Source organism: Suncus etruscus, chromosome 15 (genome assembly GCF_024139225.1).
Source record: "Suncus etruscus isolate mSunEtr1 chromosome 15, mSunEtr1.pri.cur, whole genome shotgun sequence".
In the NCBI taxonomy this organism is placed as follows: domain Eukaryota; kingdom Metazoa; phylum Chordata; class Mammalia; order Eulipotyphla; family Soricidae; genus Suncus; species Suncus etruscus.
Window position 1 is genome coordinate 22,056,346 of NC_064862.1, and position 22,387 is coordinate 22,078,732.

General features: G+C 51.7%; 3 protein-coding genes across 5 annotated transcripts in view; all 3 read left to right on the forward strand.

Annotated features, from left to right (window-relative positions):
* PXN (paxillin) overlaps positions 1–6,894 on the forward strand; it is a 51,500-nt gene extending 44,606 nt beyond the window's left edge. For 2 of the 3 annotated variants that reach the window (XM_049788818.1, XM_049788820.1), the window contains exons 7-11: positions 2,777–2,947; positions 3,047–3,220; positions 4,001–4,082; positions 4,189–4,337; positions 4,770–6,894. In XM_049788818.1, coding sequence (XP_049644775.1) covers positions 2,777–2,947; positions 3,047–3,220; positions 4,001–4,082; positions 4,189–4,337; positions 4,770–5,036 — 843 coding nt within the window. In that variant the 3' untranslated portion in view covers positions 5,037–6,894. Of the gene's footprint in view, positions 1–1,837; positions 2,123–2,485; positions 2,588–2,776; positions 2,948–3,046; positions 3,221–4,000; positions 4,083–4,188; positions 4,338–4,769 lie in introns of all 3 variants that reach the window. The other variant, XM_049788821.1, reaches the window with a different exon arrangement.
* Positions 6,895–13,661: 6,767 nt separating this feature from the next.
* RPLP0 (ribosomal protein lateral stalk subunit P0) lies at positions 13,662–17,149 on the forward strand. Its single transcript, XM_049788843.1, has 7 exons — positions 13,662–13,788; positions 14,943–15,118; positions 15,218–15,305; positions 15,428–15,574; positions 15,675–15,860; positions 16,565–16,705; positions 16,971–17,149. The coding sequence occupies exons 1-7, from the start codon at positions 13,735–13,737 to the stop codon at positions 17,130–17,132; spliced, it is 954 nt and encodes a 317-aa protein (XP_049644800.1). The 5' UTR covers positions 13,662–13,734; the 3' UTR covers positions 17,133–17,149.
* A 1,422-nt stretch (positions 17,150–18,571) lies between these two features.
* Positions 18,572–22,387, forward strand: part of GCN1 (GCN1 activator of EIF2AK4) — a 66,320-nt gene continuing 62,504 nt past the window's right edge. The window contains 1 exon segment of the mRNA XM_049788892.1: positions 18,572–18,598. Within this exon segment, the coding sequence (XP_049644849.1) occupies positions 18,578–18,598 (21 nt within the window). The 5' untranslated portion in view covers positions 18,572–18,577.

Below are 22,387 nucleotides of genomic sequence, written 5' to 3' on the forward strand. Positions count from 1 at the left end.
TTACTCTTTTTCTGGTGGGGGGGCCACAGCCAGCAGTGCTCAAGTTATTTCTGCCTCTGTGCTAGGAATCACTCCTGGCATGGCACCAGGATCATATGGGATGTTGGGGAATTGAACCTCGATCTGATGCATGCAGGGCAAGAGCCCTCCTCACTACTATCTCTCTGGCCCACAATGATTTTTTTGTTTGTTTTTGGGTCACACCTGGTGGCACTCAGGGATTCCTTCTGGCTCTGTGCTCAGAAATCACTGCTGGTGGGGTCGAGGGACCATTTGGGATGTTGGAGACCCTGGTTGGCTGGCATGCAAGGCCTCCGAGCTGGCTGGCCTCCGAGCTTCGAGCACCGAGGCCCTGAGGGGCAGGATGAGGGAGGGGTCAGTCAGCTCCTCCCCTCAGTTTGCAGGTGCCCCCAATCCCGAATCTCCCGAGGTCCCTGGATGAGGTTGTGTCTCTATACAGGAGGGAGATGCGGGGGACCGGGTGGCGGGGAGTCTCTGGGCTGCCAGCCTGGGCTCTGACTAGGCTTCTCTTGGCCCTACCTGTTGTTCTATCGCTCTGGCCCTCCTAATGATTATTTATTTATTTACTTTTGGTTTTGGAGTCAAACCCAGCAGCACTCAGGGGTTACTTCTGACTCTGCTCAGAAATTGCCTCTGGCGGGCTCAGGGAACCATATTGGATGCCAGGAATCGAACTCAGGTTCAACCTGAGTCGGCCATGTGCAAGGCAAACGCCCTACCACTGTGCTATTTCTCCAGCCCCCCCCAATGATATATATATTTATATATATATATATATGTATATATATTTTGGGGGGGGGGTCACACCCGGCAGCGCTCAGGGGTTACTCCTGGCCCTACGCTCAGAAATTGCTCCTGGCAGGCTTGGGGGATGCCGGGACTCAAACCACCGTCCTTCTGCATGAAAGGCAACACCTTACCTTCATGCTATCTCTCCGGCCCCCCAATGATATTTTTTATGAGGGTGGGTGACCCCCATTAGTGCTAGGGCACTCTAAAGTGCTAGGAAATCAGACTTTGGACTTTTATGCCCCAATCCCTTGACCATCTGGGTCTTGCCTTAATCTGCTAATTCAGCCATGGAAATGCTTTCATTGAATGCCTCACTGAGAGAATGTAGGGGTCAGGATCCCCGGAAGCTGAGGGTCTTGCCTGAGGTCAGGACTGTTGAGGATGGGGGTGCATCCGCTTGATCCACGCTGCCTCCGCCATGCCTTCTGATGTTGTGTTCTGCCTGACTCCCCACCCTCTCCTTCCCTGGACTCCCGAGTGTGGACTGAGCAGCCCTGGCCTGACCCTGGAGCAGGACAGTGACGCCAGCCCTTCCTCGCCACACCCCCAGATCTGTGCGGTTATCAGGAGGAGCCGGGAGTCAGGCCATGCACACCCCATGTCCCGTGAGCCCTCCCCTCGCCGCCGGCTGGACCCTGCGGCCCTGAGCAGGACCCCTTCTCACGAGCAGCTCATCGCGGAGCTGCAGGGCCGGCTGGGCCTCCCACCAGAGCCCATGGCAGCCCAGGGTGTGGCAGGGGTGCCCCCCGACGAGGACTGGCTGACCGAGGGGGTCGTCATCACTGTGCAGCCTCGAGGGAGTCAGGCTGGGGGTCCGCTGGTGGAGAAGGTAGCGAGTGAGCCAGAGAGCGAGGAAACTGGGGCTGGGCCGGGGGTGTCTGATGAATGGACAGTGGTGGGGACGGTTGTGGCGTGTTCGGGCCTGGGGCTGATGGGGTGTCCTGGGGCTTGGCCTCTCTCCCCGCATCCCCCCCTCTTGCAGTTGCTCTTCCTCATCTCCTTCCTCTTCCTCTCTTCTGCTCAGGTGGTCTTCCCGCCCGGCTCCCCCACCACCGGGAGGCAAACCTCTGTGTCCGCATCTCCTCCTGCCCCTCCTTTTCTCCAGCTCAGCACCGACTCCTCCTCTTCTCCCCTCTCCGGCCCACCTGGCAGCCCTGCTGCCCCCCAAGACTCCCATGGGGCCCAGAGCACGGGGCTGGGGTCCCTGGAAGAGGCCATTCGGGCCCCCTCCCCTGGCTCTCTCCCACCCCATGCTGTGAGGTCCGTGGGCTGCCAGACCGAGGACGACCCACTCTTTCCCCCGATGCAGGCAGGCAGGCCTGGTTACCCCACCCCTTTATGTTGTGTGGCCTGTGATACGCTCATGTCCCCCTCACAAGGCGAGACCCTCACGCCACCCTCCCCCTGCATTCCTCCCCCTGCACCCCTGGGAAGTGATCTGTCCTCTCCTCATCCCCTGCTGCGGTTGCATTCTGGGGGATCCTCCCTGCAGGCTTGCTTTGGCCTCTGCTCTGGCCTGTCACCTCCCTTGTGGCTCCTTGCTGTCTCTAGGCTTGTTTCCTTGTGCTGGTGGTGGGCTGGCCTGCTCCCCTTCATATGGCCCTCATCCTCTCCTCCCTCCCTTGCCTGCACAAGATGGCTTATGATGCTTTCCTTTCACCCCCTCCCCAAGATCCAAGGCCTAGAGCTGAGTGTGGACGGGGCACAAGGCTGGGCGGCTGGCTGGCCTCCGAGCATCGAGCACCACGGCCCTGAGGGGCAGGACGAGGGAGGGGTCAGTGCTGGGCCCCCCGAAGGCTCCGCCAGCTCCTCCCCTCAGTTTGCAGGTGCCCCAATCCTGCATCTCCCGAGGCCCCTGGATGAGGTTGTGTCTCTATACAGGAGGGAGATTCGGGGGACCGGGTGGCGGGGAGTCTCTGGGCTGCCAGCCTGGGCTCTTACTAAGCTTCTCTCGTCTCCACAGTTTATGACTCAGGGGAAAACTGGGAGCAACTCTCCCCCAGGGGGCCCCCCAAAGCCCGGGAGTCAGCTGGACAGCATGCTGGGGAGTCTGCAGTCCGACCTGAACAAGCTCGGGGTCGCCACTGTGGCCAAGGGGGTCTGTGGAGCCTGCAAGAAGCCCATTGCTGGCCAGGTGAGCCGGGATGGGACTCTGAGAGGAGCCAGGTCCGGGGGCCACCGGGAACCGCCTTCTCTTGGGGCAGTGAGCCATGGTCTCTGTGTTCTTCCACAGGTGGTGACCGCCATGGGGAAGACATGGCACCCGGAGCACTTCGTGTGCACCCACTGCCAGGAGGAGATTGGGTCACGGAACTTCTTCGAGCGGGAAGGACAGCCATACTGTGAAAAGGACTATCACAACCTCTTCTCGCCGCGCTGCTACTACTGCAACGGGCCTATCCTGGATGTGAGTGCGGGCTCCCACCTGCGGGGATTAGATGGGGGTCTCCTACCTGCCGGGGTCCCTCTGTGGCTCTGGGAAGCCGGGCAACCAGGCCCACAGCAGATAGATTCGGCTCTGCCTGCTGAAAACCCGCTGGGAAAGTTCCAGCCTCCAGGGGCCGGAGCGTGCCATGCGTGATTTCTGAGCACAGTCAGGAGTGACCCCTGAGGGCTGGAGTGATAGCATAGCAGTAGGGTGTTTGCCTTGCTCGTGGCTAACCCAGGACTGACTCCAGTCCGTCGATTCCCAGCATCCCTTATGGTCCCCCGAGCCTGCCAGGAATGATTTCTGAGTGCAGAGTCAGGAGGAATCCCTGAGTGCCTCCGGGTGTGGCCCAAAAACAAACAAACAAAAAATTTATTTTATTGGGGCCGGAGTGATAGCAGTAGGGCATTTGCCTTGCATGCGGCCAACCTGGGACTGACCTGGGTTCAATCTCCGGCATCCCATAGGGTCCCGAGCCTACCAGGAGTGAATTCTGAGTGCAGAGCCAGGAGTAATCCCTGAGCGCCTCCGGTGTGACCCCAAAACAAAACAGGAGTGACCCCAAAACCAAAACAACAACCAAGGCCTCTTTGGGCCCATGGCTGTCCCTGTCTGTGCGTGGAATATCACTGCATCCTTTGTGGGTTGGGGGACAGTTGTCATCTCTGGAACCTGGCAGGAGGACCCAGGAATCTGGTGCTGGGGGATACACACGGCAGCCGCTTGCCCCTGACCCCCCCTGCCCCTTGGCTCTCACAGAAAGTGGTGACTGCCCTGGACCGTACGTGGCACCCCGAGCATTTCTTCTGTGCCCAGTGTGGAGCTTTCTTCGGCCCTGAAGGTATGAGTTGCTGCTGCCACCCTGGAGACTGGGCGGAGTAGGAGGGAGTCCTGGCAGCCTCATACCCCTGGCATCTGACCTTCCCCCCAAACCTGTGCACCCCCAGGATTCCATGAGAAGGACGGCAAGGCCTACTGTCGGAAGGACTACTTCGACATGTTCGCGCCCAAGTGTGGCGGCTGCACTCGAGCCATCCTGGAGAACTACATCTCGGCCCTCAACACCCTCTGGCATCCTGAGTGCTTCGTGTGCCGGGTGAGGCCCCGCCCCTCCCCCCCCTCAGTGGAGACACCCTTGTCTGAGGTTTGCAGACCAACTTCCTGCTTCCAGATCCCAGTAGGTGCCAACCCAGAGGCTCACTGCTGCCCACCGGCCAGCCCTGAGACCAGCATGTTTAGGGGAAGAGCAACCAATGGGCACTTTCCAGACCTCATTCCCAGGGATTGGCAGGGAGGCCCTGGCCAGGGCTTCTGTGACCAGAGGAATTTGGGGGGACTCTTGCCTGCAGGGCTCTTTGCCTCGGCTGCTTGAGCTGGCTTCGACTCTGCCAAGGGGAATGCAGGCGCCTGTTGTCCGAGCAGCGTGTCTGTATGGGTGTACCGTTAGGGTGGTTTTGTTTTTGCAGAGAAGAGGGAAAAGGTTGGGGTGGGTGCCCCCGGCCTGACCACCCATCCCCTTTCCCTGCAGGAGTGCTTCACGCCATTTATCAACGGCAGCTTCTTCGAACACGACGGGCAGCCCTACTGCGAGGTGCATTACCACGAGCGGCGCGGCTCGCTCTGCTCTGGCTGCCAAAAGCCCATCACAGGCCGCTGCATCACAGCCATGGCCAAGAAGTTCCACCCGGAGCACTTTGTCTGTGCCTTCTGCCTCAAGCAGCTCAACAAAGGCACCTTCAAGGAGCAGAACGACAAGCCCTACTGTCAGAACTGCTTCGTCAAGCTCTTTTGCTAGGCCCTGGGCAGCCCCTTCACCCGCCCCGCGCCCCCTGTCCTGCCTCTCCAGGAGCCTCGGGGACCCAGAGGCCACCCCCACTGAAACTGGAACCTGCTTCCTCAGTCGGTGCAGGATGGCCGGGGGGTATCGTGAGGGGGTTCCCCCTTGCTTTGCTTCAGCACCCCTTCCAAGAGCCTCCAGGCCCTGCTTTCCTCCTGCAGCCACACACACAAACACATACACAGGTTGCCAACTCTTTGACTTCCTGGAGGCTGTCCCATGTGTGTGTGTCCCCACAACCCTCCTGGCCAGGCCAGACCCCACACTGGAGCCATCTCTTACTCGTGTTAGCAGCGGGGATGCTGGATCAGATGGGGTGTCTCTCTCTTCATTCTTTCTCCCTCCCCCGACCTAATTAACGATCCTTGTTCTGAGAGTCTTGGGGGCCAGTGGGCCCCCTTGTCAATGCCAGCATAAATACACTCATTGGAGAGCCCCAGGGTCCCGCTGAAGTGTCCCCCACTTTTCATCCAGTCCTTTGTCCTCCCCTGGCCTGGATGCCCACCTTTGCATTCTCCAATAACTCCCCTGGTCCTACTGAGAAAAGCCTTGTTTAGCAATAATGTTTTCTAGTCTCTTCCTCCATCTACGGGCCTCTCACCCGGGGCCCAGTCACTGCCGACCCGAGAGATTTCTACACTGAGGTTTGAATTCATAACCGCCCTGAGACGCTCCTCCTCCTCTTCCTCTCCACAATGATTCTGAAGAAATTTTTTTGAAGATGTCCCCTTTTCTACTCTCCTCCTTGGCCACCAAAAGGGCCAGGGCCACGACTTTGCCTTGGACCAAGGGCTGCGGGCTGGGGAAACAATTTGTACTTGATTTTTTTTTAGCACAAACAGCTGCACCAGGAGCATTGTTACTGCCTGCAGCCCACCAGACCGTTTCTGAAAACTGCTGTATTTGAACCAACTGACCCTTCCTTCCTTCCTTCCTTCCTTCCTTCCTTCCTTCCTTCCTTCCTTCCTTCCTTCCTTCCTTCCTTCCTTCCTTCCTTCCTTCCTTCCTTCCTCCCTCCCTCCCTCCTTCCCTCCCTCCCCCCCCCCATCAGGACCTCTACTCCACGAATGGACTTTGCCCTTTTGGGGGGGCCTTGAATAGCTCCCCCCGTTTCCTTTCCCAGTAAGCCATTAGGAGCTTCTGCTCCCCCTGTGAAACTTCTGGCAGCCCAGAGACAACCTCAGTCTCCTACCACCTCTCACAGGCTCCCCCACCCCCACCTGCCTTCTCAGGAAAGCTGGGATCTGACTTTGACCTTCGGTCTGGCTGATTCCACTGGGCGGATCACGCCCCATATTATCTCTAACCCCCTTTTTCCTTTGCACCTTTGGGGCTGAGCCCTAGGAAATGGGCTCAGCTTGTAAGAGGGCCCATAGGATATAGGGCAGAGGGACGAACGGGGTCCTGAAGAAGCTTGGAGAACTTTTCCTCAGAGCTGGGACATGAGCAAGCAGGTCTGGGGTGTCTGGTAGATGGAAAGCCCCCCACCCCATGGGGTCAAAAGCAAAGGAGATTCCAGGCCTTGCCACATGAGGGGCTGAGAAGAGTCTCCCTCCTCGGTAGCAGCCTGAGGGGGGCTGGCCTGGGCCCAGATGGCTTCACCTCCACCACTAGGCCTTACTGCTCTGTTTACAGCGGCCCTCGAGGTCCAGCCCCAGAGGTTCCAGGGTTCTGGGGTCTACCCTCTGGGTCAATGGTTATTTGATTTGATTTGATTTTTAATATTTTTTTTCCTGTAAACTTCTAACTTGGCTTTTCTGCATTTCAATTCTTGAATTCCTGTGATTTATGCCAATAAAGTTTGCCATTATTTTCACCTGTGTTTGTGCCCTTTTTTTTTGGGGGGGGGTTATGTTTGGGCCACATGTAGCAGTACTCAGTGCTGACTCTTGGCTCTGGGCCCAGGGATCATTCCTGGTGTTGCTCTGGGGACTATATCAGGAGTTGGATATTAAACCTGGGCTGCCCGCTGTGCAATTCCTCTAGTTCTGTGCCTTTTTTCTTTGCGGTCAAGACAACAAAAGTTCCAGAAGAGGGGCCAGAGTGATAGCACAGTGGTAGGGCATTTGCCTTGCATGTGGCCAATCCTGCACGGACTCCAGTTCGATTTCCGGCATCTCATATGGTCCCCTGAGCCTGCCAAGAGCAATTTCTGAGTACAGAGCTAGGAGTAACCCCTGAGCACCGCCAGGTTATAAAGTTCCAGAAGAGGGTGCATATCCTTCCCAGATCTCCTGAGGTGCCTTTGGTTGGTCACTTTTTTTTCTGGATTTAGGGTCATACCTGGTGCACACTTGGCAATGCTCAGATATCACTCTTAGCAGTGATCAGGGGACCATGTGGGATGCTGGGGATAGAACCTAGGTTGACTGTATGCAAGGCAAGTGCCCTTCCTGCTGAGATATCGCTCCAGTCCCTGGTCACTTTTATTTTTTTTTGGGGGGGGGGTCCACATTCACTCATCATATGGGATGCCGAGATTTGAACCACTGTCCATCCTGAATCAGCTGCATGCAAGGCAAATGCCCAATCACTGTGCTATCGCTCCGGCCCCCTGGTTGCTCTTTTATGGTTTCTTTTTGTTTTGGGGTCACATCCGGCAGCGCTCAGGGGTTACTCCTGACTCTACGCTCTTACTTTTTTTTTTTTTTTTTTTTTTGACTCTACGCTCAGAAATCGCTCCTGGAAGGCTCAGGGGACTATATGGGATGCCGGAATTCAAACCACCATCTTTCTGCATGCAAGGCAAACTTACTACCTCCATGCTATCTCTCTGGCCCCTTTTTTGTTTTCTTACTTGAAGCAGGAAGTTCTGGGGACGGGACACTGCACAGGCCGCCTAGTGGTGGCAGGTTCTCCCCTGCAGCTCTGCACTATGCTTGGCTGCTGGGGAGTTTGGGCCCTGGCCTGGTACTTCCTTCCTGTGGATTCCACTTGCAGCTGTGGGTGGCCTTACACTCTTTCCAGCCAGGAAAGAGAGTCAGAGATTTACTAGGCTGGCCTCTGAGTGAGGACAGATAAGAAGTAAGCCAGGGCTTACTTCGCCTCTGTCTCACACCCACCCACAGGCTGCGCTGCATGTAAGCATGTACAAGTGTGTAGAATCCTCGGAAGGGGGCGAGTTTGTTGTTAAAAATGGGTCTTGGGGCCAGAAAAATAGCATGGAGGTAGGGCGTTTGCCTTGCATGCAGAAGGACAGTGGTTCGAATCCCAGCATCCCATATGGTCCCTCAAGCCTGCCAGGAGCAATTTCTGAGCGTAGAGCCAGGAGTAATTCCTGAGCGCTGCCAGATGTGACACCCCCCCCCCAAAAAAAAAACCGGGTTTCTTATTTTGGGGGGGGGGATTTTGGTCTATACCTGGTGGCCAGGGCTGACTACTGGGTTTTCACTCAGGAATCACTCCTGGAAGGCTCGAGGAACCATATGAGATGCTTGGGATCAAACTTGGGTTGGCCACATGCAAGGCAAATGCCCTTCCCACTATGCTATGGCTCTGGCCCTTGTTTCTCTACTTTTTCCCATGACCTCTATGCATTTTCTCTTTTGTCAGAGAAGTCCCTGACAGAGTCCTGTGCTTGGGTGTTTTTCCACATTGAACTTGGTCTCCTGTTTCCCTGTTCTTGGTCCTGCAAAAACAGAATCTGAATTTTAGTCTGGACTGCTTCATGGTGAGCTCAGAAGTGAAAATGCTTTCATTAATTATTTTTTAGTTTTTTTTTTAATTAATTTATTTATTTTGGTCTTTTTGGGTCACATCCGGCGGCGCTACTCCAGGAGTTACTCCTGGCTCTACGTTCAGAAATTGCTCCTGGCAGGCTCGGGATCATATGGGATGCCAGGATTTAAACCATCGTCCTTCTGTCCTTCTGCATGAAGGCACATGCCCTACCTCCATGCTATCTCTTCGGCCCCCAAAATGGCCTTCAATCTCCCCCTTCCAAACTCATTCCTTCAAAACTCTTTTTTAAAAATTATTTATTTATTTTGGTTTTTGAGTCATGCTTGATGGCTCTCAGTAGTACTCCTGGCTCTCAGCTCAGAAGTTGCTTCTGGCAGGCTCCGGAGACCATATGGGATTCGAACCGGGGTCTGTCCTGTGTTGGCCACGTGCAAGGCAAATGCCTTACCACTGTGCTATCACTCGGGCCCTCCTCCGAGACTCTTGTGGAATCATATTACTTATAGAAATGGATATGGCACTCTAGATCATAATTTGCTTTCTTCATTCAACTGTACTTTGTATTTTTCGCATGTCAATAAATATAGGTTACAGACTTTTTTTTCTTTGTGGTTTTTGGGTCTCACCAGCGGTGCTCAGGGGTTACTCCTGGCTTTGCACTCAGAAGTCACTCCTGGCAGGCTCGGGGGACTATATGGGATTTCTGGATCGAACCGGGGTCCGTCCTGTGTTGGCCACGTGCAAGGCAAACATCTTAGCATTGTGCTATCGCTCTGGCCCCTACAGACTTATTTTTGTTTGTTTGTTTGTTTTTGTGTTTTGGGCCACACCCAGCAGTGCTCAGGGGTTACTCCTGGCTATCTGCTCAGAAATAGCTCCTGGCAGGCACAGGGGACCATATGGGACGCTGGGATTCAGACCAACCACCTTAGATCCTGGATCAGCTGCTTGCAAGGCAAACACCGCTGTGCTATCTCTCCGGGCCCCCCTACAGACTTATTTTTGTTAGTATTTTCCCCATGTCAATAAATATAGTTATAGACTTACTTTTTTTCGTATTTTCTCCATGTTAATAAATATAGTTACAGACTGATTTTTGTTAGTTTTGGGGTCACATGCAATGTTGCTTAGGGCTTACTTATTCCCGACTCTGCACTCAGAAATCACTCCCAATGGGCCTCCGGAACCATATGGGATGCCAGGGATGGAATTTTTGCTGTCATGCATAAAGCAAGAGACTATACAATTGTTCTGGCTTCTACTTATGTACTTCTCTCTCTCTCTCTCTCTCTCTCTCTCTCTCTCTCTCTCTCTCTCTCTCTCTCTCTCTCTCTCTCTCGTTGGTTTTCGGCAGCACTCAGGGGTTACTCCTGGCTCCATGCACAGAAATCACTCCTGGCAGGCTTGGAGGACCATATGGGATGCCAGGATCAGAATTCGAACCAATGACCTTCTGCATGAAAGGCAAACGCCTTACCTCCATGCTATCTCTCTGGCCCCCTATTTATGTACTTTCCATGTGGGGACTCTTTGGGTCACACCTGATGGTGTGGTTTTTGGGTCACACCTGGCAGTGCTCAGGGGTTACTCCATGCTATCTCTCCGGCCCCGGAACTACTTCTAGTTCTGTGCTAGGGAGTTGCTCGTGGGAGTGTTGGAGGAACTCTCTGTGGTACAAGGGATTGAATCGGAATTGACTGCATGTGATGCAAGGGTCTTTTTTTTTTTTTTTGGTTTTTTTTTGGGGGGGGCCACACCCGGCAGTGCTCAGGGGTAACTGCTGGCTGTCTGCTCAGAAATAGCTCCTGGCAGGCACGGGGGACCATGTGGGACACCGAGATTCAAACCAACCACCTTTGGTCCTGGATCGGCTGCTTGCAAGGCAAACGCCGCTGTGCTATCTTTCCGGGCCCTATGCAAGTGTCTTAACCCCTGTGCTATCTCTTTTGTTCCATTGATCATCTTTAATGACATGCTAAAGGAGATGGTACAGAAATTAAGGTCATGCAAGAAAGGCTTCCATCCCTTTCACCACATGACCTAAGCATTGGGTGTGGCTCTGGCTCTCCTCCGCCTCCCAGCGTTGCCAGTCTCATAAGCATTACTGGGATAAATAACCCTGGAGTTTCCTGGCACCTTAGAGCCTAAACAGGGCCACACATTTGAACCTGAGCGCTGAGCTGCAGGCCCAACTAGCTCCAGAATAACGGGGCCCCCAAGATCATAAATTATCAGTTTCTTGGCTATACCCAGTGATACTTGTTGGATTAACCCGCTTCCATTCTATCTATTCAGAATATTTCTTCTTTGCTATTACTTGTTACTCATTGGATGGAAGTACCCTTGGATTAAAGCACCTTCAGAACTGGTACTTTAGGCCACCTGTTTTCCACCCCAGGATGTGGTCCTTGGGTTCCCAGTAATAAAGTCCCAGGGTCTCAGGGAGAAGCTGCTTGCTGTTCTGGTTTGAGCTATATACTTGCTTGGAGTTCCTGCACCTGTTTTTATCTCCTTAACCATTTGTGGATTATTTCTTGTGTTGGCGTTTGCGTCTAGACCAACGTCTCCTCAATCCCTTGGAATGGGGGCAAGAGGCTGCTGCTTCAGATACTCAGATTACTCCTGGCTGTGCACTCAGGAATAACTCCTGCCTGGCTGACTTGGGGGACCACAATGGGTGCCAGGGATTGAACCTGCTCTGTAGGCAAGGCAAACACTTTATCTGCTGTATTATCACTGACCTTATAGGGTGTGGGGATGGGATAGGTAGTACATGTGTTAAGATGATTGGCTGGCCTGCTGCTAACCAGTTAGAACCCTGGCACACAAAATCCTGAACACTGAAGGGTATGGTAGGGCCCAATTCTCTTCCTTCCCCATTCCTCAATTTATTGGATGTAACACAACAGGCAGAACACTTTGCCTTGTGTGTGTGAGGCCCTGGGTCTGATCCCTAACAACACCCCAAATTTATTATCCAAATAAATGTTGAATAAATAAATGATGTTAAAAATTAAAATAAATTAGTACCCAACTAAATGTTGAATGGCTGTATAATAAAAGTAGCTAATATTTAACAAGTTTTTTGTATTGCATACACTACATTAAGTCTTTCTCAGATCTTATTTAATCTTCATAACAACTCTACCATGTACTATTAATATTATTATTATTATTTGGTTTTGATGCCACACCCAGCAGTGTTCAAGGGTTACTCCTGATTGTACTCAGGAATTGCCCCTGGCAAACTCGGGGAACTGTATAGGATGCTGGGGACTGAACCTGGTCGGTGTGCAAGGCAAACACCCTACCCGCTGTGCCATCACTTCAACCCTGAAAACATACTATTATTATTCTTTCTTTAAAGAGCAGTAACTGTCTGGAAGAGATAGTAGGAAAATAGGCCAGGCGATTATAAAGCTGAAAGTGGTCGGGGCCGGGTAGGTGGCGCTGGAGGTAAGGTGTCTGCCTTGCAAGCGCTAGCCAAGGAAGGACCGCGGTTCGATCCCCCGGCGTCCCATATGGTCCCCCCAAGCCAGGTGCGATTTCTGAGCACATAGCCAGGAGTAACCCCTGAGCGTCAAATGGGTGTGGCCCAAAAACCAAAAAAAAAAAAAAAAAAAGCTGAAAGTGGGAAATAGATCACGTAGATGTGTATGGTTTGAAGTTTAGTCTTTTCACACTGAGGGAAACGGGGAGTTTTTATTTAATATGTATATATTTAATGTAAACTATTGTGATTTAGTTATTCACTGTTTTACAGAGTTTTCAGAATTATTCATTATTTTAGACATACAATGTTTCAGCACCAATCCCACCACCAATTTCAACCTCCCTCTTTCAGAATTCCCAGAATTCATCCTAGACACCCCTTTCCCTCAGCATCATGATAGGTACCTTTTTTTTTTTAAATGTCTGGTTGTTATTTTTGGGTCTCATGATTTCACTGTTGTTGACCCCGTAATTGAATATTTAGAATATTTAGCTCTGTCCTTTCTATTTTTAAAAACAATATCTTTACTTAAGCACCATGATTACAAACATGTTTGTAGTTGGGGTTTCAGTTATTAAAAAAACAAACAAACAAACAAAAAAAAACCATCCCCCTTCACCAGTGCACTTAACACCATCAATGCACCATTAATGCACCAGTGCACCTCCATTCCCCTAGGCTCAGTCCTGGAACAGCCCAATCCGCCTGAGACTGTAAAGAATCCCTGTGATCTGATAGCAAGAAGAAATAAAACTGCAGAAGAGGCTACACCTATTTCCTTGTGCACCGATTTCTCAGTGCCACTTAGCTGGGCCACTCCATCACCGTGGGTGATCACGTGGGACGCTGGGAGCGCGAAAGCTCCTCCCGTCCTGCAGGGGGCAGCACCTTGAAGAAAACGCCTTGAACGCAAGTCCGAGCCTGCCCTAGCGAACCTTATTTCAAGGCAACTTCCGGTTGCGCCAGATCGATTGACGGCTCTGTTAGCCAATGGCAGTCTAAGTTGAGATCTTGCCCGCGGAAAGTCTTTAGCGCCGACCAATAGGAGGTGACGTCGCCTGCTCCGGCCGCTTTTGATTGGCTGCTCCGTTTTGCTATAAAAGCGTCGCGCCGGTGCGCGGGCCTCCTCTCGCCAGGCGTCCTCGGGAGAGGTCCGTGCTGCCTTGTGGCCTGTTCTAGGGCTTATGCTGGGGAAATGGCTGGACTTCTTGGGGTGCAGGGTTGGCTCCGAGGCACTCTGGAGCCCGGATGCCTTACACTTGAGCTCTTGGCGCTTTCCCGAGGGGTGGCGGGGCCTAGCCATCTTCAGGCCTGGCCGATGGCGCTTGCACACGTGGCCCGCGCCCTGCAGGCCTGGCTCCAAGGAGGCCTGATCTCGGGGACACGGGTTTTTGGGGTGTCTGAGCGCCCTCCTTCCCCTCCCTCTCTCCGCAGTGACATCGTCTTTAAACCCCGCGTGGCAATCCCTGTCGCACCGCCGTGATGCCCAGGGAAGACAGGGCGACCTGGAAGTCCAACTACTTCCTGAAGATCATCGTAAGTGCCCAGAGGAATGGGGGGGTGTCTGTTTGCACCCCAGCTGTTAACGAGGCCTTCTAGGGGAGTTTTAGTCTCAGCACCCCGAGATCAGACCTTACCCACCCCAACTTTCACCCCACCCCAGCTGCTAATGATGCCTTCTATGGGGTCTTTAGTCTCAACACCCCGAGATTAGACCTCACCCACCCAAACTTCCATCCCACCTGTTAACGAGGCCTTCTAGGGGGCTTTGTCTCGGCACCCCGAGATCAGGCCTTCCCACGGCGGACAAACAGGTTGAGCGGCTTCTACGATGACAGCCTTGTATTGATAGGTAGCCAGGCCTGTCTGGCCACCACATGGAACTCCCATCTCTTAGCTTGGGACCCAGAAAGAAGCAAATTCTTTATTTCGGCTGTGATGGTCAATCAATGGCAAAGAAATCTCTCCCGAGAGATTGGGGGAGGTGTTCTTAAATGGCATCCCTTCGTTTTTTGTTCATTTTGCAACCAGCGAAGGTGGAAGGTGGCATTGTTCCTTTGTGTGCGGACTGCTGTAGGACCGTACCCCGTAGTGTGCATGTTTGGTCTTTAAAAAGAACTTACAATGACACTTGATATTCAAACAAACTAGTCTAACTGGGGTGAGGGGTTGAGTCAAGACGTTAATTTTTGGGGCTGGAGAGATAGCATGGAGGTAAGGCGTTTGCCTTTCATGCAAGAGGTCATCGGTTCGAATCCCAGCGTCCCATATGGTCCCCCGTGCCTGCCAGGAGCAATTTCTGAGCATGGAGCCAGGAGTAACCCCTGAGCACTGCCGGGAGTGACCCAAAAACCACAAAAAAAAAAAAAAAAAAAAAAAAAAAAAAAAAAAGACGTTAATTTTTCTTTTTTTCCTTTTGGTTTTTGAGCTGTGCCCAGTGGTGCTCAGAGCTGACACCATTCCTGATGTACTTCTATGAATCCTAAAATGAAAGCTCTTTAAACTCTAGGAACCCCTCAAACTTGCATACAAATCTTAAATAGATCTGGTGGTTCCCTTCAGGTGATGCCTTCTCTAAGGCTAGGAAAGGAATGAGGTGGAAACCAGAAATAATTGGCAGTACTTAATTTCTCTGGGTATGAATTCTCCCTCACTCCTATCTTAACTTGGCTTTTCTGTTCTTAACTTAGCAACTTCTGGATGACTATCCCAAATGCTTCATTGTGGGAGCCGACAATGTGGGCTCCAGGCAGATGCAGCAGATCCGCATGTCTCTCCGAGGGAAGGCTGTGGTGCTGATGGGCAAGAACACCATGATGCGCAAGGCCATCCGTGGGCACCTGGACAACAACCCAGCTCTGGAGAAGTCAGTGCTTCTCATAGGCGCTTCTTCCCTTCTCTCCCTACTTACTTGACCATAAGCACCCCAGACTTACCGTAACTGGGTCATATGACCTCTTTGCAGATTGCTGCCGCATATCCGAGGAAATGTGGGCTTCGTGTTCACCAAGGAGGACCTTACTGAGATCAGGGACATGCTGCTGGCCAATAAGGTCAGTGGAGAGTTTCAGGGGAGGGTGAAGAATTATTGTTTCTTTTGGCTCTTCAACAGCAAAATATGTTTCTGAGATTGTGTTGTCTTTGGAGATTGGAAATTGCTCATTTGTTTTTCCAGGTGCCAGCTGCTGCCCGTGCCGGTGCCATTGCCCCCTGTGAGGTCACTGTGCCAGCCCAAAATACAGGTCTAGGCCCCGAGAAGACCTCCTTCTTTCAGGCTTTAGGCATCACCACCAAAATCTCCAGGGGCACCATCGAAATTCTGGTAAGGGAACTGTGCTAGCCAGCCGAGAGGCAGAGCTACCCTTTGGCTCCAGGGCTGCCCCACATCTCAGTTAACTGCCAACCTTGACCTTGTTCCTCAGAGTGATGTGCAGCTGATCAAGACTGGAGACAAGGTGGGCGCCAGCGAGGCCACACTGCTGAACATGTTGAACATCTCCCCCTTCTCCTTTGGGCTGATCATCCAGCAGGTGTTCGACAACGGCAGCATCTACAACCCGGAAGTGCTGGACATCACAGAGCAGACTCTGCATTCTCGCTTCCTGGAGGTACCTGCTGCCTGTCCCAGGCTCTTTTGCATCCATTATAGTGATTGATGACATGGCTTAATGAGGTTGAGTCCCAATTCTAGTTGAGGCTTGCCATGAGGATAGTTTGTCTGCCTCTTTTTTCTCATACAGTAGCACTAATGATACATGATTTTTTTTAAAGATTTAACGAAGTATTGAATATAGAGCCCAGAACAGCCCTGGGTGTAATGAGGGATTGGATCTAAGGATTGCAAAAAGGTACAAGATTTTGAGTAGTGTTCTCTGGAGAAATTAGGACAGTTGGAGAAATAGAACAACACTTCAGCACCCTTAGCTTAGTTAATTGCTTTTGAAATGTGCAGTAATTGTGATAGGAACCTTAATTCTTTTAATTGAATAAATGGAAATGTCATTAGCTCAATGCCAGGTTCTTATGGTGGGGAAACCATACTATTAGATGGGAATTGTGGAATTAAATTTTCCTCATTTAGATCCAGGGTTAATGGACTGGAATAATAGAGCATTTGCCTTACATGTGGCCAGCCCTGGTTTGATCCCTGACAAGTAACTGTATGGAGCTTGAGCACCGCCAGATGTTGCCCCACCCAACCAAGGGTTTTTAGCTAGAGACAGTGCTCAATGGGCAAAAACACATTTTGCATGTGGGAGACCCTAGTTGGATACCTACCCAGTACTGTAATTCTTCTCTTCCTTCCTAAAAGGGCGTCAGGAATGTTGCCAGTGTCTGCCTGCAGATTGGTTACCCAACTGTTGCCTCAGTGCCTCATTCTATCATCAATGGGTACAAGCGGGTTCTGGCTTTGTCTGTGGAGACCGAGTACACCTTCCCACTTGCTGAAAAGGTAATGAATCTGTGAGACCTTGCCAGGGGCCTGGCAGTTGCTAGGGGAATTAATAGCAGCCAGCTGAGCAGGGTTCTTAAAGGTACAGATGTATTTATTTCTGCAGCTATTGAGGGTGTGCGGGGCCTAGAGGTGTGGTATGCCCATGGCTTTGGAGAGCCAAAGTAGATTATATGGGCCTAAGATCACCATATCAAGCCTCCATTGGTGGGTTGTAGGCACAAGATTTGTGGGTGACCATTGTGACTTTGCCTCTTCTTTTCAGGTTAAGGCCTTCCTGGCTGATCCATCTGCCTTTGTGACTGCTGCCCCTGTGGCTGCAGCCACCACTGCTGCACCTGCTGCTGCCGCAGCCCCAGCCAAGGCTGCTGCCAAGGAAGAGTCGGAAGAGTCGGACGAGGATATGGGATTTGGTCTCTTTGACTAATCCCCCCCCAAAAGCAACCAAAAGAAGCCAGTTTTATTTGTGAAACTAGAAATAAAGGCTTACTTCTCTTAAGTCTCTAGACTCTAATTTGTGCATTTTGAAGTTCAAGTTGTCCTGTAGGCTAGACACTATAAAGGGTATAAAGTTGACAAAATAGATAAGTAATATTACAGATACCTATTCATTCTGAACTCAGTTTGAAAATTGTTAAATAATCTCAGGACCAGACGTGTGCCTGAAGGGTAAAAGTTCAAGCTCTTTATGTGTGAAACAGTTTCATTCTACCACAATACTGCAGAAGGAAGTACTTGTTTCAAGATTCTTAAGTTTTTCCTCATTGGGATGAGCCTTCACTGTAGTAGTGTTTTTCAAATAGTGGGGCATGCCCCCTCCCCTCCATCTCAGCAAACATGGTCATAACAAGCTAAGCCCTGTTTTTATGTCTCTGGAGCTGAGTTGTGTCTTGCTTCAAACCCTGCTTTTAAAAGCTATGCATTGCAAAACATGCTCATTGTAGCCATTAATCCAGACATCACCTCTGATTAAAAAATCAGCTCAAATTTTATATATTTTTGTTTTGCAGGTTAAAGGTTTTTTTATTCAAGAAAGATACTATTTACAGTCGCACGGTGGGGGGGGGCGTGAAAAATGTTTTCCTAGGGGGTGCATGACAAAATAATTGAGAAGCACTGCTTCAATGTCAGGAGTTCTGGAGTCACACCTGCACTGAGTTGCTCCAGGCAGGAGCATTACTACTATTGATAAGAGTTTTAGCTGGGAGTGGCCCAATTTAGTGGGTGATGTTAATGCCACAGGTAGAGCTGACAAGTATATATATACACATACACACACACATTGCCCAGGACCAGTGTTCTCAAATACACTAGTTGGTTCTATGTGGCACGGCTGCTCCCAACTGACTACACTGGCATGTTCCCTGTCCAGCACCCTTGAATCCCTTCTTGGCCTTACCCAACTCTTGGAACACCAATTTATGCTGTCACAAGCAGAGACTGGACCAGTGCTCCTACTCAATCTCTGGTGTCTCGGATTACAAAGCTATATTTGACATCTGTGCAGGAGTCAATCCTGGTGGTGCCCAAATCATCAGTGCCAGGAACCTGCAACAGCAACGCAAACGCCCCCCTGTGCCATCTGGGCCCTTCTACGTTGGGTTCCCGTCCCCCCCACCCAAAAAAAAAAGGCTGCTGGTCTCGAGACCCACGTGGTGGACATGGCCAGCCTGGACGCTAGGCCTGAGTGTGTGTGTGGGGTCAAAGATCAGGCCTAGCTCCAAGCCTTCGGGGACTTCCGGCTAACCCGAGCGGGCGGGCTTCCCGAGCAGCCAGCCTCTCGGGCAGGAGGCCTCGCCCGGCCTGGCCCTGAGGCGCCGTGACCCGGAAGCGCTTTGGCGCCCCGGAAGTGCTTCCGGGGTCAGCGCTGGCATGATGGCGGCCGACACGCAGGTGAGACGGGCGGCGGCGGCGCCGAGGCGTCCAGCGGTGGGGTGCGGGAGACGGCGGTCGGGTTTGGCCGCCCCGAGGGGATCCTCGGAGCCTTGGGGTCCGTTGGGCGGGCGGCGGAGGGCCGGGCCCGGGACTCGCCTCGGGCCTCCCCGCGCGGCTCCGGGGCCGGCCTGGGCGGCGCAGAACGGGCGCGGGCTGGAGGGGCCGGAGCCTGCAGCGAGGCCAAGCCTGGGGATCGGGGTCGGGGCCGGGCCGGGGCCTCCCTTCTGCAAGTTCCCGGGCTCGTGCCAGCCTGGACGGGCACTTTCTAATCCTCAGGTGTTTCTCCAGCATCTACTACGGGCCGGACTGTCGGGTCCGAGCTGGGGCAGCGCTCAGGCAGACCCTCAACCTGCAAAGGCTCTGCCTGGCTGGGTGCAGAACCGGGGCCAAGTCCCCCCTGGCAGGGAAGGGGAGTGCTCCTTGCCTCGATTTACCCAGAGCTAGTGGTCACTGTGTGTGATATGTATACATATGTATATGTGCACTATACATATATATGCATATATATGTCAGTTGTGTCCTGACAATGGCAAACGAGTGGTATTTTCTTTTTCTCGTGTGTGTGTGTGTGTGTGTGTGTTGTGTGTATCTTTACTCTTTAGTTGGTGAAACATATCTTACATTTAGGGATCACTCTTTTTTGGGGGGGCCACACCCGGTGTCCCTGAGGGACACCCCTGAGGGATTACTCCTGGCTATGCACTCAGAAATCGCTTCTGGCTTGGGGGACCATATGGGATGCCAGGGGATTAAACCATGGTCTGTCTAGGTTAGCACATGCACCGCTTGTGCCAGTGCCCGGCTCCTAGGGATCACTTTTTTTTTGGGGGGGGGGGGTTGGGTTTTTGGGTCACACCCGGCAGCACTCGGGTTACTCCTGGCTCTATGCTCAGAAATCGCCCCTGGCAGGCACAGGGGACCATATGGGATGCCGAGATTCGAACCACCGTCCTTCTGCATGAAAGGCAAACACCTTACCACCATGCTATCTCTCCAGCCTAGGGATCACTCTTTTTTTTTTTGGTTTATGGGTCACACCCGGTGGTGCTCAGGGGTTACTCCTGGCTGTCGGCTCAGAAATAGCTTCTGGCAGGCACGGGGGACCATATGGGACACCGGGATTCGAACCAACCACCTTTGGTCCTGGATCGGCTGCCTGCAAGGCAAATGCCACTGTGCTATCTCTCCAGGCCTGGGATCACTCTTGATGATAGCACCAGGAATTGAATCTTGGCTTGCATACAGTTGTGGCAAGCACCCTACTTATAATACTATCTCTCCAACCCAGCATTCTTCCTTCCTCCCCTTCCCCTTCCCTTCCCCTCCCCTTCCTCTTCCCTTCCTCTTTCCTTCCTCTTTCCTTCCTCTTCCCCTCCCCCTCCCCTCTCCCCCCCTTCCCTTCCCACACTCAGCAGTGCAAAGGGCTTACTCCTGTCTGCACTGAGTGGTCAGTTTTGGCAAGCTTGGGGGACCATATAGGATACTGGGGATCAAACTTGGGTAATCTCCTTGCAAGACAGATGCCCTATTTGCTGTACTGTCGCTACAGAACTTCATGAAATTCTTTTTCTCTTGGGGAGAGAAACTTCAGCCAGAATTGAAATTATATCAAGGAAAAACAGATGTGTGGGAATTCCATGTTGAGGGCATATAGTGTAACACATTTCTGACTGCTGCCTTAGGCCTCACTAAAACTAGTCAGGAGCTTTAAAAACAGAATCCTACAAAGGAGTGGGAGATGGGAGCAGGCAACAGCAGCATACTCTGGAAAGCTAGAAATAGATGAGTGGTAAGGAAGTTAGCAGACCGAAAGCAAAATAATTCTCAGCCAACAACAATTGCAAAAGCTGTAAACCTATCTAATTTTCATTGCAGAACCTCTGACAGGTGGGAATTTGTTGGTCATAGGGCCTTTGAGGGTGGGTTGGAAGCTCGCTATAGATAGTAAATCAGCTTTCTGCATTTCATAGTAAATAGTAAACTATGAGAATTCTACTTTTAAGAGAGATAATAGAGTGGTAAGGTGCATGCCTTATATGTGGCTGAACTTGGTTTGGTTCTTGACACTCTGTTTGGTCCTCTGAGCCCCTCCAGGAGTGATCCTGAGCATAGAGATAGGAGTAAGCCCTGTGTACAGTTTTGTGTGGTTTTTCCCTCACCCCCCAAATCCAACAAGCCCCATCCCCACCACCAAAACAGAAAATCTAACATCACTCTGCCGTCAAGGTATGTGGTCTCAGGGAGGAAATCATCAGCAGTAAAATGGGATGAAAATTCCCCAACCATTGAAGAATGTATTTCCAGACCCAAAATGCTCAGCACAGTTCACAGAAATAAACTCACAGTAAAGCACATTAGTGTGAAATCTATGAATCCTGGACACAGAAATAATCCTGGAAGCCTGCAGGGTGGAAATCACGTCCTGTGGAGGACCAAGATTCAGAGTGACTTGGCCTTGATAATAGTCAAAACTAGAAGTCATTTGAGAAATGTCTTCAGATATCTCAAGGAAGTTTGATTTTACCTTTAATTCTTTGTCTAGACCAGTGGTCCTCAAACTATGGCCCACGGACCACATATTGTATTTGTATCTGTTTTGTTTCTTCATTGCAAAATAATATATATGCAGTGTGCATAAGAATTCGTTCATAAGTTTTGTTTTTACTAAAGTCAGACCCTCCAATGGTCTGAGGGACAGCGAACTGGCCCCCTGTTTAAAAAGTTTGAGGGCCCCTGGTCTAGACAGTTCATTTTATTTTGTTTATTTATCTTGGACCATACTGTAGTCAGGGCTTAGTCCTGGCTTTGTGTTCAGGAATCACTCCTGGTGGGGCTGGGGGCAACCATATGGGATACCAGAGATGGCATAGACTGGTAGAGATTTTGCTAAATTGAGTCTGGTTTACCTGAACACAAGCTTATTTGTCTAAAGTATTTCCAGTGGATAAATTGCACCTCCACCTGCCAATTTTGACACAGGGCTGACCATTCTGGAGATTTCTTGAGCTTAGTTTGGTAGAATGCCCAAGTTACCTAAGTGTAAGGCATCATAGACAAATGGTGAGAAGTTTGGGGCTCTCATACTCATTAGAACAGATAAAACTGAGGTACATTCTAAGGTCAAGACAAAACTTGTAAGATACCTTTGGGAGGGCAGGCAAGGCCTCATCAATGTGTCAGGCGCTTGGGTTTTTCTTTTTTTTTTGGTTTTTGGGCCACACCCGGTAACGCTCAGGGGTTACTCCTGGCTATGCGCTCAGAAGTTGCTCCTGGCTTGGGGGACCATATGGGACACCGGGGGATCGAACCTCGGTCCGTCCAAGGCTAGCGCAGGCAAGGCAGGCACCTTACCTTCAGCGCCACCGTCCGGCCCCGCTTGGGTTTTTCTTGCCTGGTTCCACTGCTCCTGGATTCGTCACCAGCCTATCAGGGCCGTGAGTTTTTGCAGACTCTGGCCCCTTCTCTGGGCCCCTCCAGGATACACCTGCTGTCATGATGGCAATAGAAAGCCAAGGGTCCACCGCAGGACTTTGGAGACTTGAGTTTCAGGTTTAGTTTCAAATATGCAGGTGCTGTGTGCTCACCGCTCCATTTACATAGAGGCTGCCTTTCCTCCTGGCCATGGCGGGATGGCTTCTGTGGGAAAGACTTGCAAGTAGTGGACAGCTTGGAGCTTTGGCTGTGAGACTGCTCTCTTCATATAGTGTCCTTTACTTTCTCAGTCTGGGAGGGAGGGACTGCCATCTT